General features: G+C 51.7%; 5 protein-coding genes across 5 annotated transcripts; 3 read left to right on the forward strand and 2 right to left on the reverse strand.

Annotated features, from left to right (window-relative positions):
• Window positions 1-53: 53 nt before the first annotated feature.
• Window positions 54-1,481, forward strand: P168DRAFT_243735 (putative secretory lipase; the record flags this gene model as incomplete). Its single annotated transcript, XM_024833884.1, has 2 exons — window positions 54-1,275; window positions 1,351-1,481. The coding sequence occupies 2 exons, from the start codon at window positions 54-56 to the stop codon at window positions 1,479-1,481; spliced, it is 1,353 nt and encodes a 450-aa protein (XP_024689115.1).
• Window positions 1,482-2,340: 859 nt separating this feature from the next.
• Window positions 2,341-5,261, forward strand: P168DRAFT_330340 (uncharacterized protein). Its single transcript, XM_024841577.1, has 12 exons — window positions 2,341-3,090; window positions 3,144-3,243; window positions 3,295-3,417; window positions 3,480-3,568; window positions 3,627-3,838; window positions 3,904-4,007; window positions 4,072-4,199; window positions 4,253-4,370; window positions 4,424-4,541; window positions 4,601-4,865; window positions 4,927-4,981; window positions 5,036-5,261. Exons 1-12 carry the CDS (start codon window positions 2,762-2,764, stop codon window positions 5,126-5,128), a joined length of 1,734 nt encoding a protein of 577 aa, XP_024689116.1. The 5' UTR covers window positions 2,341-2,761; the 3' UTR covers window positions 5,129-5,261.
• Window positions 5,262-6,827: 1,566 nt separating this feature from the next.
• P168DRAFT_307448 (DUF1680-domain-containing protein) lies at window positions 6,828-9,191 on the reverse strand (the record flags this gene model as incomplete). The annotated part of the gene is made up of 3 exons (XM_024839108.1): window positions 6,828-6,858; window positions 6,972-7,034; window positions 7,384-9,191. 3 exons carry the CDS (start codon window positions 9,189-9,191, stop codon window positions 6,828-6,830), a joined length of 1,902 nt encoding a protein of 633 aa, XP_024689117.1.
• Window positions 9,192-10,349: 1,158 nt separating this feature from the next.
• P168DRAFT_293411 (putative C6 transcription factor (War1)) lies at window positions 10,350-13,436 on the forward strand. The gene is made up of 6 exons (XM_024837802.1): window positions 10,350-10,473; window positions 10,596-11,180; window positions 11,210-11,616; window positions 11,649-11,845; window positions 11,909-12,192; window positions 12,262-13,436. The coding sequence occupies exons 2-6, from the start codon at window positions 10,628-10,630 to the stop codon at window positions 13,278-13,280; spliced, it is 2,460 nt and encodes an 819-aa protein (XP_024689118.1). The 5' UTR covers window positions 10,350-10,473; window positions 10,596-10,627; the 3' UTR covers window positions 13,281-13,436.
• A 1,134-nt stretch (window positions 13,437-14,570) lies between these two features.
• On the reverse strand, window positions 14,571-16,494 carry P168DRAFT_243661 (Zn(II)2Cys6 transcription factor; the record flags this gene model as incomplete). The annotated part of the gene is made up of 8 exons (XM_024833875.1): window positions 14,571-14,707; window positions 14,756-14,855; window positions 14,907-15,013; window positions 15,079-15,525; window positions 15,585-15,852; window positions 15,901-16,145; window positions 16,196-16,390; window positions 16,464-16,494. Coding segments are annotated over 8 exons (1,530 nt in total), but the record flags the coding sequence as incomplete, so codon positions are not given.
• Window positions 16,495-17,371: the final 877 nt, after the last annotated feature.

Genomic DNA, 17,371 nt, shown 5'->3' on the forward strand with positions numbered 1-17,371 from the left:
AACCGAACAACCCAAGAACACCCAAGAACCAACAACAATGAATCCATCCCACCATGACATCCATCAAGCAAACCATCGTCCTCCTCTTGGCAACAACCAGCGCGCTAGCCACCGCCCTCCGCCCCAGCGAAGACCCCTTCTACACCCCACCCCCAGGCTACGAGTCCACAGCACCAGGAACAATCCTCACCCACCGCGAAACCCCACACGCCATCTCCTCCCTCAACCTCCTCCCCATCAAGCTGCACAAAGCGCACCAAATCCTCTACCGCACGACCGACTCCTTCGACCGTCCCACCGCAACAGTAACAACCCTCCTCATCCCCCACTCCGCGAACCTCTCCACCCTCCTCTCCTTCCAAGTCGCCCAAGACAGCTCCTCCATCGACTGCGCCCCGTCCTACGCCTTCCAATTCGGCGCCGCAACAGCAACAGCAACCAACCTCCTCGGCACCCTCATATCCCAAAACCAGCTCCTCCTCATAACAGCCGCCCTCCGCAATAAGTGGCCCGTCCTCGTCCCAGACTTCCAAGGCCCCCGCGCCGCCTACCTCGCCAACAAGCTCGCCGGCCGCGCCGTGCTCGACTCCCTCCGCGCAGCGCTCTCCTCCTCAAACTTCACAAACCTCTCCCCCACCGCCTCCCTCACAATGTGGGGCTACTCAGGCGGGGGTCTAGCCACAGCCTCAGCAGCAGAGCAACACCCGCTCTACGCACCAGAGCTGCACATCCTCGGCGCCGCGCTCGGCGGCACAGTACCCAATCTCAGCACAGCGCTGGTCCAAATCAACGGGACCCACTCCGCGGGCCTCATCCCGTCTGGACTATGGGGTCTGGCCAACGAGTATCAATCCGTGAACGACACGCTTAACACATACCTCGTCGACAAGCCACGCCTCCGCAAGAAGTTCACCAAAGCGCGGCACCAGTGCTGCGGGGCGAACTTGGTACACTTCATGCACCATGATATATCGCGGTATTTGTCACCGGGGGATATATATTTAACGGATGAGGGATTGAATGAAGTGTATGCGGCAAATGCGCTAGGAACACTAGGGACAATACCCACCGTGCCGATGTTCGTGTATAAGAGCGTGACGGACGAGATCAGTCCTGTTGAGGAGACGGATGAGCTTGTTAGGTTTTGGTGTAGTCAGGGTGCGAGGGTCGAGTATAGGCGGGTGCTGGTGGAGGGACATGGGCCGTTGGCTGTGAAGGGGGCGCCGTCTGCGCTGTTGTGGTTGGGGGGGAGGATGGGGCTTTTTTCAGGCGATGGTAAACCTGGAGGGGATGAATCTAGGGATGAAGAGGAGGGAGAGGGGGATGGGGAAGCGGAAGATGAATATGGAGGACGGTGTAGGCAGACTACGAAGTTGACGGCGTTGGCGGATGTTGAAGCTGGGGAGTTGTTGGGGGATGTTTTGCGGGGGAAGTTGGAGAAGGTGTTGGCGGAGCCTTTGGGGGGGTGGATTGGGTTGTGATTTGATTTTTATATCTATCTATTATATATATTTCTGATATGCCTCTCTACTATATCTACTATATCTTCTATACCTACTATACCATAAGAAATACTTATACATCAGCCCTCTAGATTGGTCCCTCTATTCCGTACTGGATTACTCTAAGGATCTTCAAGATATCAAGTCTGTATTATGTTAGATATCTTTGATTATTCTCTTCATTATTATACTGTTTTATCTTCTAACAAGAGGAATAAGGATTGTCTTTCATATTATTATTATGATTGAGCATCGTTGAAAGCACAAGGCAATCAAAACCATCTAATGATTGATTGAGTTGAACATCACTTTGATTATATATATAAAGGTGAAAATGAATATATATATGATAAGCGCATAAAAGACATAACATCAGTTGAATGTCTACGTCAAGGTTCCTTGCTTGTCTCCTGTTGGGTTCTATCTAGCCCTTATTGCTATAAAAATACTATATCAAGTATTCATTGAGAAACCTTTCAGCTTTCACTCAATCCCCTTTTCTTCTTTTTTTTCCCATCTACCGGGCCCGAAGATTATATTTGTTTTCATTCACTTCCACGTGTATTATTGAAGTGTTAAGGTAAATTACATATTCCAGTGGCTAGGACTGGCCAATGGACATTGGAACTTCTACTGTAGAACTCTACTTGATAATACCTCTTTATCTACTTCTACTAACAGATAATATAATTTGGACATTCGTTGAAATTTTCCACAGTACTTGGTACTCTCCTACCTACTGCTGCACTGTTCAGCTCCCCTACTTTCCAAGGTTACAGCTCACATCGACTAAACCAATATCTCTTGGTCAATAGATTGTACTCTGCCACTGCATCCAACACCTCAGCCAGCCATGTAACGCGGCCTTGCATGAAAGTACTTCTTCCCGTGCGACATAGAAGAAGGCCTCATCCTAGCAAACCATGTATCTCACGAGCCTTGTGTCTGTATTTGGTTGGTATTCTCAAACGACCCCAATAGTGTCATACATGCAATGGAGCTAATGTAAAGCTTGCAGACACACCGCAATGTGATCAGTAACGTACTGTTCTATCTCATCGTATCTCCTGCATCTCGTTGCCTTGCTTCTGGTTTGACTAATCTAGCCCATCTCCTGGCAGAGAGGGTTACTAGAGGTCTTCATGATACTTTTAAGAATGGTACTCTGTCTTTATGACTGAAAACACCATCCTCTCAATTCATCGCAGGTGCTATCCAACATATCAGATAGTCAGTACAAAAATTCCCAACAATCGACAATGTCAGCTACTCGTGCTAGCAAGAAATCTGGAAGAGGTGACCGCAACGTCAGCAAAGAAGCCGGTGAAAACAAGGATAAAAAAGACACTGATGAAAACAAGGATAACAAAGACACTGATGATAACAAGGATAACAAAGACACTGATGATAACAAGGACATCGACAGTTACACCGTCTTGCGCGTCCATAAATTTGACCCAGGCACAGAGGCGGCTCGCCACAAACGCCTTATCCAGGTCGAGAATACGGAGTTTGCCACAACTGAAAAAGGAACATTGAAAGACCTCAGACTGTTTCTGATCACGCAGCAGGTGTTTGAGTCGCAAGAGTAGGATCTACTGAAGCCCCGTGACAACCCAAACGTGGCTTACATGAATCCAGCAAAGCGAGTCCATTCTGCGATCCGAACGGGTCTGAACTGTCTGACTCTACTAAGACGAAGATTTACCTCACCCTAGTTGGGGACGATACGAAGGATAAAGTGAGCATATATGATCACCCGCAAAGATTGATATCCCTAATTCATGAGTAGCCTCAATCCGAGGCAACTCCTTGCCGTCAGATTAGTCTGTACTACAAGCAGAAGAAGACTCGCAACGCCATTGACGATGAAACAAAGGAGTTCCTCCGAAGTCAATTGGATCTCAAAACAAAGGTGGGCTCTCGGGGTACACGCGCCCTCATGTTGTCACTCAGCTACTAAGTCGTTGCAAATAGGACGAGGGATTGTCCGAGGCGGACGTGAAACGACTCAAATCTGCATTTGACTCCGCCGCGTGGATGGCAAACGGAGGGTCGAAGCTAAGGTAAGTGTTCCCACCATGTTATCAGTGCTCGACAAGACTCATGAACCTATTCTTTTAGCCACGCCGCCGACCTCAATGAAAAGCAGTGGAGCATCATCGTCCGGACAAACTGTCTTCTCAGTGGTTACACAATAGTGAAACATGATAAAATCGTAGGAGGGCCCATGCCGCCGAACCCGGACCCTTTGGGTTACGACAAGAAATCGAGCAAAAGCAAGATTCGCGGCCAGGTGGTGACGGACTACAAGATTGAACGCACTCCCTACAGCGGTATGTAATAGTTCTACCCTGTGAGGGACCAAGAGGAGTCGATGCTGATTCACTGCACCCCGTAGCTTTCCAATTGAAGAAAAGACAATTTCAGGTATATGAGATATCGGCAGATTATGGCCAAGAAGTTCTCAGCTCGCAAACCCCGACACAGCCTGGAGCAGAAAATGTGAGAGCATGGACTAGACCTTTTGAAAATTAAGTGCATGTCTGACAATCTATGTGCTATCTAGCTCATGTTTAGGATCCCCCGATTCCGAGTCGATGATGACTCCTACGTCAGTGTGTTTGAGACGCAAAACGCCCTGGAGAAATCACTAGCCAAAGGGTCATTTTCCGAGAGTTCCGTTGAAGCATCTGCGTAAGTGGAATGCCCCGGATAGCTGATGGTGGTTGACTGATCGTGAATGACAGCGGCGGTGGTTTCTGGGGTGTATCTGCTGGAGCCAAGTTCGGAGGCGCTTGGAATAGCAGCGATGATTCGGTACATTCTGAGTCTTCAGAGAGCAAAAGCATGAATGTCACCTACAAGGTACGTTGGGCCCAGACAAGTGATTCTCAGACAGAAGTGTTGACCAACACTAGTTCCCGCGTATCACGCTGTATCTCGATCCCAACTCGCTTGAGATCACTCCTGAATGCAAGGCAGATATTGACAAAGTAAACGATAAGAAAAGTCTGCTAGCTTTCAGCGAGAAATACGGTTCGTAATTCATTCCTCCTATCCGACTTTATCGGCTGGTGTTAAAATGACGCGTGTAGGTGATATCTTTGCCCGACGGGTCCAACTTGGCGGTTCTCTTTTCGCCAGTGAGAACAGCACTGCGACAACTGTGCAGGACAAGGCCAAGCACGCCAATTCACTGAAAGTCTCCGCTGCTGCCTCCATCTCGTCATCATATTTTCAGGCTTCCGCCAGCGGAAGCCACGGCGAGGGTTCCAACTCGAACAGCAGTGACACAAAACAGGATCTCACAAGCGCAATGGCCTGGGAAGCCATCGGGGGCGATACATTGCTCTGCAATAAGTAAGCCAATTGATACTACCGAATGGATAAGTGAGGGTGGATACTAACAGTGACATTACAGCCCTGCACAGTGGTGTGCAACTGTAGGTGACTTCTACAACTGGAGAGTGATTGACGTAAGTTGTTTAGTTTGATCTTCTACAGGAGATGTTGATTAACTCCTGAAATAGCAAGATAGTGTTCGTCCACTGTCTGAGGCGCTTGATGAATTTGCAGGCGATGGAGCGATCACCCAACGATTCAAGGAGGCTGCGAAGAAATGATCACAGGTTTACTGATAGCTTCAATCAAAGCTTAGATGTCAGTGTCACGAGGAATAGTAAAGCCAGATCTTCCAAAAGCTTGCTTTCATGAGTGGCTAGAAGTTGATATAAATCAAATCCAACCATTCTAAACTACTCTTGTCAATCATTTATCAACCCGAGTACACTATCCCCTGGAGCTGATTAGGCCCATAGCCCTAGGCCTTTATCACTGGCCTAGTCATCTGAATTGGTTTTGTCAAGGGCTGGCTGTGATCACTTGTTGCGTCAGAATTGACATTCACCATGGACATTCTTCTTAATGTGCCATTTAGCGATTGCTGTACTACAGCATCACGATCATCTTTGGAGCTTGGGATTTGTTGCAGAAACAGGATATGTATGCTATAGAGCATAGACGCTAGACACCAATATACAATCACATAGATAGACACTTCATATCAATGTTGCACTAAAATTTCAAATCTGATTCAAAAAAAGGCCCAAGCACAGAACTTCCTCCAATTATGACACGGCTGCCATGGAAAGATTGCAATTTTGAAAGCAAGACGACAAGAGTGACCATACTGCCCAAGAAACCACTCGGAGACCACCATTTTAGAATAGCTGACAACATCTATACCATCAAATCATCCGCTATAGCTATCGCCTAGTCGAACGATCATCTGTCCAGATGGAGAATCCGTCAAGCCCAATCCTTGAGCGAGTCCCACTTGTTGATATTTTGTACTGATCCCAACAGGATGTCCTTGTCTTTCTTCATCTGAATACGTGCGTAGTGACCTCCAGAGAAAAAGTAATAAGTACCGTCATCATTTGGAAGAATCGCGTCAACCGTTTCGAAGCCAGCCTGAACGAGAGACGGCCACGACTCTTCAATCGTACCGTATGAGATAAGCTCGTCCTCCACACTAACGTCGAGCCATTCCTTCCCACGAAAGAAATATATGTTTTTCTGCGACCCTGGAACAACCATTGCCGCATCGACTCTATCGAATCCGTGCTTTGCCAGGGTCTTCCACGCGCCAATAGATGAGGATGACGTGAAGTGCACGACATCGGAGTTATCGTTTGGATCCAGTGTCAATCGGAGGTACCTGGCCCCAGAGAAGACGTAGAAGTCGTTTTCGGCGGTTGGTACTGGTACTATGGCGTCAACGGTGGTGAAATTATTGGTTCCAAGGGACTTCCAAAAGTCTGCAATGGACCTTGGTTCAAAGAACAGATGGTCAACACCACCAACTGTATATTTGACCTTGGTGTACTTTGTGCCAGAGAAAAAGTAGGCCTGACTATCGAGTGGAGAAGTGGGAACGCGACAGGCGGCGTCAACCATGATGAATTCTTGAAAAGGGATTTCACTTGATTTGTGCTGGGCCGTCTCGAAAACAAGCATAGGAAGTTTGCAGAAGTTTAGCGAGGTTTTATTGTAGGGTGTTCTCGCAGGCTATATACTTTGCTGATATTTGCCTATGGATGGCGGTTATGCCACTGGGTTTCTGGGTAAAGACACGTCCTGTGATAATGTGGACATGCTTGACTCACCGACTCTTGTCTGGTATTGGTATGCATGTGTACCATGCAAGTCTCAACAGATGGCAGTAAGGATCACGGCGTTATGTAGGAGCAGCGCACGACCGAAGGAACACGTCATTTATGTCGTGGAGCGTACGCCCTACCTGGCTATATGTCAGAAATACTACCAGGATTGCATCTGGCTTGATGTATGCCTAGTAGTTATAATCAATATATATGACAGCTTCTTTAGGAGCTATAGATGGATCATCCAGGTGGCAAGTGATGTCGATAATATGCTGTCATAAACTGTACAATAACAACTTACAGTATGAACCAGCACAGTTGATGTATCCTAACTCGATATTGAGCACAGCTGGCTGGAGTATTACTAGAGAGAGCAGGGGTATATTTAAGATTGATACAAAATAGTCCTAAAGCATCTGGTCAATTCTTCAGAATAACTCCTGGATTGCTTGGAGATTGCACTTCAACACTTGCTCTAGAAGTTACTGTATACACAGATTGATCCGAAATACTGCTCTCGTAGAATAGACAGATAACAGAGACTACAAACCACAATATACATACACAAGTACATAATGTTGCAGATATCAGACATGTGACATGTCAAGCCCTACCATAATACTATTTAGCATCAAGGCCCAGGGGTTAGGATATACATAGTTATACAAATAAACTATTTAAATTCCCCCTCCCCTTTCCAATAAACCACATACCCAAAGCCCTGCGCATCATAGCAAGGCCCCAGCTTCACCTCCTGCCCATCCGCCTGGCCCACAAACGCCAACTCGCCCGAGGCATCCTGCGTAAGCGTGTCCAGCTGCAGCGCAGGCGCGCCCTCCAGCGTCGCTTCGCCGTAGTTCCCGCAGAGCACAGTCGGCCCGTACGCAACAGCCATGAGCGCCGGATCGTCATTGGCGGGGATCGTCCGCAGCGCCATGGGCGTGCTCACCTCGACGGTGTCGTCGGGCTGCCAGGTGCGGGCGGGAATGACGGCGTATTGGCCGGGGGTGAGGGAGTCCTCGAGGGGTTCGCCGTTGAGGGTGATGGTAGGGTTGGTGGTCCAGCTGGGAATGCGGATGTAGAGTTCGAATTCACTGGCTGCTGCGCGGCGACGAGAGGACGAGCCGGGGAGAGCCTGGATGGTGAGGGTGGTGCTGTCTTCAGTTGGGAACGAGGTCGCCTGCGTGATGTGCACGTTCTGCTCCGCCCAGTTGAGCTCCGACGCGATGAACTGGTTGACGTAGAGGGTGGACTCCTCAGAGAAATAGATGGAGTCACTGAATTTGGTATTGACCTCGAGAGCCGTCCCCTGGCAGCACCAGAACGAGTCGTGATCAGTACTCCAGGTGCCGCCGCCCCAGGCGGGCCCGATGCCACGCACGCCACCCGGGTTCAGCGAGGTGAAGTAGGTGATGTGACCGTGGGGGTCGGCGGGGTTCTGCTGGCCGAGGAGGTGGTTGAGGAGGACGGACTCGTAATAGTCGAAGTAGGTCGCGTTGTGGGGGTCGAGGGCCCAGAGCGCGCGCGTCAGCTTGAGCATGTTATACGAGTTGCAAGCTTCCGCCGTGTCGTTGTTGAGGTACTTTGCGATGGCGTTGGGGGCGTGGAAGTGCTCCGACTGGCTGTTGGCGCCGATGGCGTACGTGTGCGCCGACACGGTGATGTCCCAGGCGTGCTGGGCGATATCGAGATAGCGGTCATCGCCTGAGGCGTGGTACTCGGAGAGGGCGCCGATCCATTTGGGAATCTGGGTGTTGGCGTGCAGGCCGTCGAGCTCGTCGCGGTTTTCGGCGAGGGGGTCGAAGATAGCCGCGTGGTCGAAGCGGCGGGCGACGTCGAGCCAGCGAGCGTCGTCGGTTTCGTCGTGGAGGGCGGCGAGGATGTCGTTCATGCCGCCGAATTCGGTATCGAGGACGGTCTGCATGGTAGGGGCGTCGAGGGCGGCGGTGCGTGTGTCGACCCAGCCGGCGAAGGCGAGGAGCACGTCCCGGGCGGTCTCATCACCGATCAAGCGCCAGACGTCGAGGAGGCCAGCCAGGGTCTTGTGGAGGCAGTAGTAGGGGACGTTGCCGCCTTCGAGCTTGCCTTGCTCCAGGTCGATGATGTCTGACTCGGGGAAGCCGGAGAGGTATCCCTCGGTGAAGCCGGCGGCTTCATTGTTGGCCTGGCAGCGGGCGAGCTCGGCTACGACGTAGACGGCGCGATCGCGACAGTCCTCGTCGCCTAGGGTGGCGTAGCATTGGGCCCAGGCGGAGAGGAAGTGGCCCTGGACGTGGGAGCGGAAGGGGAAGTCGGGGGCATCCCAGCCGCCGAGGGCGGTGGCACCCTTGGTGTCGAGCTGGTGGGTGGCGCGGAAATTGTAGAGTAGACGCTCAGGGTCGATGAATTTGAGGTAGGAGAGGGTGCGATCTTGATTCTCGTAGAAGCGACCTTCGGCGATGGAGACCTTGTTGAGGGGGAAGGGCTCCACCGCGCAGAGGGTGGAGCGGACGAGCAGACACGCCAAAAGCCAGCGGAACATGATGGATGTTGTTTGCTTAATGGCATTTCAGTCATGGTGGAGGCTTTACACGTTTTATATCTTCTCGATCGGCTATTTTCTATCAATTTTCTACCGAGGGCTCTCTATCCATCATATACCGGCTGTTATTTCTATTCTATTAACCGATGGAATAATTACGGGGATCACCGTCCGTCAATGAACGCCCCTGTCAATATTTGAGACAAGCTGGAAAATTGCTCCCCACAAGACATCGCGATCGTCACCGGAACCCCACATTCTTGGCACTCTCCAGATTGACTCCACAGTCATCTATATGTTACTTGAAGAATGAATTGTGGTCAAGGTGATGTAACCATTCTCTAGTATCTTCTGTCATTACAGGGTCAACTCGGTTGAATCTGGGTTGAGTGGTCGATTCAATGCTAGTCAGATATATATTCCGAATTATATGATCTTTAGATATACACCTTACAGTGTATATGTCCTACAAGACATAGACATATGCAGACTTCTATAATCTCTATATAGGAGCATCAACTTAGTCTGTAGTAGTACTCTGTGTGGATAGATGATAGCTTAGAGCCCTACATATGGACTCTACATAGGAATGTATAAAAATCATCTATACGAATCCCAATATATGTGTATATATAGTGATGAAATGATTTTTGTCATGATTAGATTTTTTTCCAAATGCGGGAATACATGGAGACCGAACAGATATGATTATAGTAGAAGGTAGACACATGTTTAAAATAGCAGCACTGCTTAGGCAGGCTTACAGTCACAGCTACAGCTATGTAAATAAGAAGCAGTGGAAATGACACTTTATAGTATAGAATTATTTTGATAATTATATATAACCCTATATATAACGAACATATACATAAGTAGTATATAAGGACGTTGATACAATCAGGTGATCCCGTATTGAGTGGCCTGAGGCTGTTCAGCTGTACTTCTTTGTCTTTCTTTGTCTTCATCTCAACCTCCTTTTCATCTTCCTCTCCTCTCCATCCGTTCATCCCGCTTCCTTCATCCTGGTCCTTTCGAATCTATCCGAGACTGGAATCCAATCCACTCGACTCTATCCTGCAGCCTCCCCTGGTCGGTCCCTGTCCGTTTCTGTGGATCGACTGGATCGACTGGATCATCGGTCATCGGTGCCCCGATCGACCGTGCTCCGACTGCTCCACCGTCTGTCATCCCAATCTGTCATCCGCATCTCTAGACTCCCATCAGGTGTGTTTTTGATTGAATTATTCAGACAACCGACCGTCATCTCACCGCTGCATCCAAGGTAAGCGGAGTCGGTCTCTCCCGTCGCCGTTGTGGTCTAGGTCAGGCCTCAGGCCATTCGGGCCATTCAGGCCATTCAGGCCACTCAGGCCACTCAGGCCCACAACGCTGACCGACAGACAGACATATTGATCCATCCCCGCCTTTCTCCCTCCATGGATTTCAATCCACGTCTCCATCTGGGTAATCAATCCAACTCGGGAGACCGTCCTCTACCCCTCCATCCCTCGTCCTATTATCCCCCACTCCCCCCACCCCAGCTCCCATCCCAGCCCTTTGATCCTCACGACCCGGACCCCGACCCCGATCCCGACCCGGATCCAGACGGCTATGCCGACCTCAAGCGCTCTCGCGCCTGCGAGGCCTGTCGACAACTTAAGGTCCGCTGCGAACCTGACCCTAAGTACCCTGACGGTCCCTCGTGCAAGCGCTGCGCCAAGGCCAGCCGCTCCTGCATCGTCACCGTCCCCACCCGCAAGCGTCAAAAAAAGACCGATACCCGCGTCGCCGAGCTGGAGAGGAAGATCGACGCCTTGACCGCCAGTCTGCAGTCCTCCAATTCCCCACAATCCGATTTCATCACCGTCACAGCAACCCCCCGAGACGACTATGCGCGACACCGTTGGGGTGGTGCCGCCCACCCTCCCGCGGCGAATGGGGTTCCCCCGACCGAGTCCGCCGCCCCGACGGGGACCAAGCGCCGTTGGAGTGGGTGTCTCAAGGACACCCCGCCCGAGAGCGGCTCCTGGACCCCCTCCTACACCCGGACACCGATTCCGCCATCGACACGGGCTCCCGACATTGGCGCGCTAACACCGCCGCCGGTCCGCGGCTCGACTCCTCCCCCGAGGTCATCGATATCATCGAGCGGGAGATCGTCTCCCTGGGGATAGCCGCCCAGTCCTTCACGCGCTTCGTCGAGGACATGTCCTGTCACATCCCTATGGTCGTATTCCCCGCCGGGACGCAGATGCACGAGGTCCGGCGCACCAAGCCCGCGCTCTTCCACGCCATCGTCGCCGTCGCTATCGGCACCATCCAGCCCAACATCCAGCTGGAACTGATCAATGACTTCTACCGGATGATCGCCGAGCGCGTCGTCGTCCGGGGCGAGAAGTCCCTCGACCTGACCCAGGCGCTGCTCGTCATCGGCCACTGGTACACGCCCCCGACAAGTTCGAGGAACTCAAGTTCTACCAGCTCGCCCATATGGCCGTCACCATGGCCGTCGATCTGGGCATGTACCGGATCACCACCCACCGCCACAAGCCCTTCAACGTGATGAAGGACGCCCTGGGACAGAAGGGGTCCCGCAACATGGACACCCCCGAGGTTCGTCGGACGTGGTTGGGGTGTTATTTTCAGGCGGTTCAGTACGTTCGTCGCCGAGATCACCCAACCCAAGGCCCCTCATGCTAATTTTTCCTTCTGTCTAGGGTCTCGATCTCGCTGCGGCGCCCTATGTTGGTCCGATGGAATCCATACATGGACGAGTGCATCGAGATCCTCGAACGGTCGCCGGACGCCCTTCCGTCCGACGCAATCCTTGTCCACTGGGTCCGCTTGGCCCGCCTTACCGAGGAGATCAGCGTTCAATTCGCTACGGACGACATCGCCTCGTCCGCCTCATTCGCCGACCCCAAGTTCCAGTACACCGTGAAGGTGTTTGAAAACCAGCTGGAGCGGTGGAAACGGGACATTCCTCCCGAACATCGGTCACGTAAGCCAGGGTGTCCCCAAGTTTGAAGAGGAGGGCCAAAAACATGGACTGGTGCTGACGTTCCCCTAGCGATTCTGACCCAGTCGGCCAGCACCGTTAGCCTGTACATCTACGAAAGTGCCATGCATTTCGACACTCCCGAAGGTGGTCCCGACTCGGGCGACAATTCGCCCCCTCCCCCGGGCGCCACCCACATGCATGCGTTGACCACCTGTCTGACCGCGATCCACGGGGCTTTGGACGCTACCTGTGCCGTCGACCTCGACACCTTCCTCAACCTTCCGACGGTGGTGCTCGCGCGCACCTCCTTCGCTATGGTCCTGTTACTCAGACTTCACGCTGTCGCCGTTGCCCCCGAGACCGGCGTCGGCCAGGTGGTTGAGCCTTCCAGCGTCCAAGTGGAATCCTACCTGGACCGCGTCATCCAGCACTACAGAGCAGCCGGGGACAGACCCGGCGGCCGGACCCCTGCCAAGTTCGCCATGGTCCTGGACATGCTACGCGGATGGTTCTGGCAGCGCCGGGACAAGGCGTCCCAGCTGAAGGAGGCCTTCAACGGGTTCCAGGGGAAGGTGGGCGCGACCTGTCCCCAGGACATGGGGGGGACCGTTGAGCCAGCCCCCCATCCGTCACCCCCGCCAGGCCCGACGGGCGGTCCGACGCCGTTGCACCTCCTCAGCGAGGTGGCCATGGGCGAGCCCACCACCCATTCCACCACCCCCTCCCACGGCCCTCCTTACCCGGGACCGGGAACCACAGCCATCCCGCACCCCGGCGTCAACAGCACCGCCTCAGGACCCAGCCACTGGGCAGGCTATCCAACCCCTGCGCGCCCGTATGGCGATCCATCCGCCTTCGCCACGCCCTACTCCGCAGACATGACACCCACGACAGCGCCAAACGCGCCTGCAGCCTATCCCGGCGGAGACCCGCACGGCAGCATGCCGGGGGCATCCCAGGGGTTCTTTGTCCCCGATCCGGGGATGCAGATGGGGATGGAGCCAGAGCATCTCTTTGCGCTGGAAAACATGCTAGGGGTGGAGTTGTTGAACATGCCTTTACCGGACGGGAGTATGGGATTTTATTGATGTGATGCTGGATATGCCGGCCATGTTTGTGTGTTGTGGTTGTGGGATTGTCTGTTTGAGATACCAGGAGTTAATAATATCAGTCCTCTAGGATTAAATAGTGTTTAGCACAGGGCCAAAACAAACATTTAATGGGTAAATAACCATAAATGAAGCTATGAATGTACATGCCTCAGGAACGAGTGCGTAGTCTGTACTAAGTAACAGTTTCAATATCAGTAGGTGGGTGGTGAGGAAGTAAGTGCCTAGCTATATTACCAATCTACCATAATATGAAAATATACAAATATAAAATACCCCAGGAACGCAAGAAGTAAGGGATTAGATACTGGAGGACGCAGTAGCAGTAGTACTCAAATCAAGCAGATGCACGCATAAGCTTAAGATTAAGCGTAGTTAGTTATGCGTAAACATAAGCATAAACATAAGCAGAACTTGGCATAAGCAGAAGAACTTGGCGTACATAATATGTACATATGTACTTCGTACTTTGGCTCGGTATTCAGTAGGGACGGATTGCCTGATTGATAAGGAGTGCTCTTATATAGTTAGCACGTGGTATACTACCTACATATAACACATCTGTCAGTCCTTGGCAGTATTGTGATAGCTCTATGTTCATACTGTGGTGACATACGTAGGGTATCCTAGTCCCATCTACCAGAGTACAAATGACATCTATCGTAACAATATCATAACATATCATAAAGACTACATCTATCACTCAACCATCCAGACCCACATAACAACAAGTCAAAATTCGGTTACACGGTACACCCAACACCTCACATTACGATCGCAGCCGGAGGAGTTAGAACCCAATTGCGCCGCGGAACCGAGCCCCACGTGGGTCCCTGATATGGGGTTGAGGTTGAGGTTGGGAGAGGGGGGAACAGGCCCGCCCCACCGACCGACCGATGGAACACCCCAACCGGGCCAACCGCTGGGGGTTGGTTGGCGGTGCCAAATGGCTAAAGTTCTTATTTTGCCTGTCGTTGGGTTTGGATCGGCGCTTTTGAAAGACGCTAGTTTTGGTGTTGATCGTTGGGTTTCTTCCCCTCTTTGTCCTGTTTGTTCGTTTGGTGGTTTGGTTTGGGTGGCTTGAGAATCGGGTTGGGGTTTTTCGAGAGATGGGATGATGGTGGGCTAATGGGTTGGTGGACTGCTGCGCGGTGCAGAATATCGTTTAGTGTATGGGTAGAGCATCGTATTGCGCATGGGCAGGGTCTTGTATTGTGTATGTGGTGGGCCGGTTCTGCCTGGGTCGGTGGACAGACAAATGACTGGACGCTACGTTGTAGTGTGGCTCCAGTCGCTGCTGAGTTTCTGCACCACGAATGTCCACGGCCATCCGTTTTCCGTTTGTGTTCGTCGGAGGAGGTCTAGGAGACAGTTCTGCGCGAGGGGACTCCGGATCCAGGTTCCACCTGAGTCGGTATTAGCATATGTTTCCAAAGAAGGGTTGGGCAGCTTACAGGCACAGAGCGCATGGCATGCCATGATTCTCAAAGATGGTTCGTCATCTGTAGATAAGGCGATGCCGAACAGGATGTCTAGGTATTTGAGAATATTGTTCTGCTGAATATGAGTAACACTGTTCCTGTACAATCTTGCTAGAGCACAAACCTCAATCATCTTAGTATCAGAACCCGATCCTGGTGTCATATACAAACTCCGCAATTCAAACTCGTGGATCAACGTCTTGGCCATGCATATATGTTGCACAGCAATGGCTGTTTCGGTTGTCGTCAGCTAGGATCAAGCAACAAGAAGAGAGAAATAAAAAATCAGGACATACCATGGCAGGGATTCGTGAACCACACCACCGGAAATGGCCTTCCCACCCCATGATTTGCCTGGGCAAAATGCAACGGCTGGAAAGTCTCGGGCCGGCCGGTTTCCCACAAGGAGATCTTCTGTTTCAATGCTGTCGGGCTCATGGGCACTTGGTTTGCCTTGTAACAGTAGTTGATCGTTTCAGCCAGTAGCCAAATCGCCTTGTGCGCCCAGTCCCGGTCGGTCAAAGGGGCTTTATGTCCCCACATCTGTTGGAGACGTTCCTCGAACGGGGAGAAAGTCAGACGCATGGGCTTGCGACATGCTAGTGCAAACTGGATATCCTGCATAACGAATACCCAGAACGATGCTTCGGCCAGTCCGCCAGAAGTGGCACAGTCGACTTGAGAGCCAATGTAGACAGAACCGGCTAGCAGGTGTCGCTGAAGATCACTAGCTGGGTCATGGGCTATATAGCATCAGCCTGGACTGTAGTCATTTGTATGATGGGCGGGTATAAGTGCGCACACGATATTTGCTCGAAAAACCGCAGGATCACAGTGGACGCAAGGAGAATCTCGATGCTGGTCTCAAAGCCACGATTCTCTAGGACAGGAAGAAGGATGGATATGCATCGCTCGTGATACCCATCTGCGGCATTCGCCGGAATCGAGTTGGTAGTGTGGGAGAGATGACGCGCAGCGATGGCCAGGCATGCGTATAATAGGAGTGGACACGATGGCGCGCGTTCAAGGACATCTACCGAAAAGTGCCGCTCGTAATCGCAGGCGTCCAGCTATCCAGCATTAGCGTAGGCCGTCCACAAGCAGCCAGGGACAAATACCCATGCACCGAGCGTCTTTTGGAAATGCCGGAGGAGAAAGGATTCGTTGAAGTTGCTGAGCTTTTGACGATCGCTCATCACCGGAGGTAGGGAGAACATCGCGTCAACACGCAGTTCAGGGGAACCCAGCGTCCCAGATGCCGGGGTTTGGCCCTCAGAGGCTTCTCTTATGGACAAAGATGACGTCCCTGCCGCAAGAACGTGGTAATCGGCCGCTGTACGATCGGTTTCGTCCTCAAAGGCAACTGCGGATAGTCAGCTCAATCACACCACAGCCAGCCATCGCGAGAACCACCTTCAGGGGGCATATCAACCCAGATCTGATCATCAGGAAACGCTAGATCGCTTTCCCCATAGCGTGGGGGGCCTTTGGGTCGCAACGAAGGGTTCTGTCCGTGTCGGAAAGTAACTTCTTCTGGTTTTACTGGCGCCGGAACACACTGCCGCCCAGATCGTTGACAACGCAGACATTCGGTTCCAGTCTTATCGCCTATGTGTTCAGAGTTAGGGTTTCCTTAAGGAATCACGACTAGAGGATGTTTGGTGCTCGTTCGAGATGTTACATTTTAGATGGCGCTGGCGGCAGGTAAGACTGATGAAGCGGGAAAATGGCAGGTTAGAGCGCACGCCTTTAGGCTCATCCACAAACTGGCACTTACCATCCCCTCATCACGTTATCCTCAAAGTCACACGTCGGTAGAGGGTCGCAATAGCGATGGACCAGAACATCAACCCTGGAAAGACATCTGGGCGAGGGTGGAAATGACTGAGGAACCGCTGGCCAAATAAAAAAGAAAATGGCAAAACCAAAAAGGAAGGAGAAAAGAACACACACGAGGTAGACAAAAATAAATATTAAAAAATAAAAAGACGAAAAACTAAGCTAGAGAAAGGGAAGATTAATAATAAAGCAAAGACGAAATGAGATGAAAAGCAAAGAAATCGAGGGAAGATCGAATGCCCACAAAAGATGGGGAGAAGCGGAGGGGAACAGACAGTAACAAAGACTTGAATGCAGGTAGGATGTGATGACTTCAAGTGACAGCGACTGTGATGGGTAGAAGCCTCAAGTTCAACGGCTAAAGCATGGCCCAAAAGATGGATGGTTCGTGCAGAGTGGAGGAAAGTCACCAATTCTCCCTCCGAGCCAACCAGAAAAAATCCCAACGTAGAAACCACCACTGATAGAGAAGGAGGAGGAGAACGAGAAGATCTCCCTCTTGGCGTGAACGCAGAGAGGCTGGTGCGAAAATCCCCGGCGTAACCCCCCAGTTAGCACAAGGTGATCCTGTCTTAGCTCCTGCGTGTAGGCATTCTGTAGGATGGACATGTGTGCGTGTGGGGAGAGGGGCACCCTTGGAGTTGTAGCAAGATTGTCATCCGTTGATAGGGTCCCGAGAGCTCTCCAAATGAGATAACCATGCAGTCAAACTGTGTTCTCCCCGGCCAGCGCGTGGTTATGTGCCCACCG

This window comes from Aspergillus campestris (genome assembly GCF_002847485.1).
Source record: "Aspergillus campestris IBT 28561 chromosome Unknown P168scaffold_14, whole genome shotgun sequence".
NCBI classification, from domain to species: Eukaryota; Fungi; Ascomycota; class Eurotiomycetes; order Eurotiales; family Aspergillaceae; genus Aspergillus; species Aspergillus campestris.

What these genes read in the sequence shown, in the direction of transcription:
- P168DRAFT_330340 (XM_024841577.1), top strand. Translation starts at nt 2,762, where the DNA reads ATGTCAGCTACTCGTGCTAGCAAGAAATCTGGAAGAGGTGACCGCAAC. An exon ending in AATTGGATCTCAAAACAAAG is followed by an intron (nt 3,418 to 3,479) that starts GTGGGCTCTCGG and finishes CGTTGCAAATAG; the next exon opens with GACGAGGGATTGTCCGAGGC. An exon ending in AACGGAGGGTCGAAGCTAAG is followed by an intron (nt 3,569 to 3,626) that starts GTAAGTGTTCCC and finishes CTATTCTTTTAG; the next exon opens with CCACGCCGCCGACCTCAATG.
- P168DRAFT_293411 (XM_024837802.1), top strand. Translation starts at nt 10,628, where the DNA reads ATGGATTTCAATCCACGTCTCCATCTGGGTAATCAATCCAACTCGGGA. An exon ending in GGGGACCAAGCGCCGTTGGA is followed by an intron (nt 11,181 to 11,209) that starts GTGGGTGTCTCA and finishes ACCCCGCCCGAG; the next exon opens with AGCGGCTCCTGGACCCCCTC. An exon ending in TCCTCCCGAACATCGGTCAC is followed by an intron (nt 12,193 to 12,261) that starts GTAAGCCAGGGT and finishes ACGTTCCCCTAG; the next exon opens with CGATTCTGACCCAGTCGGCC.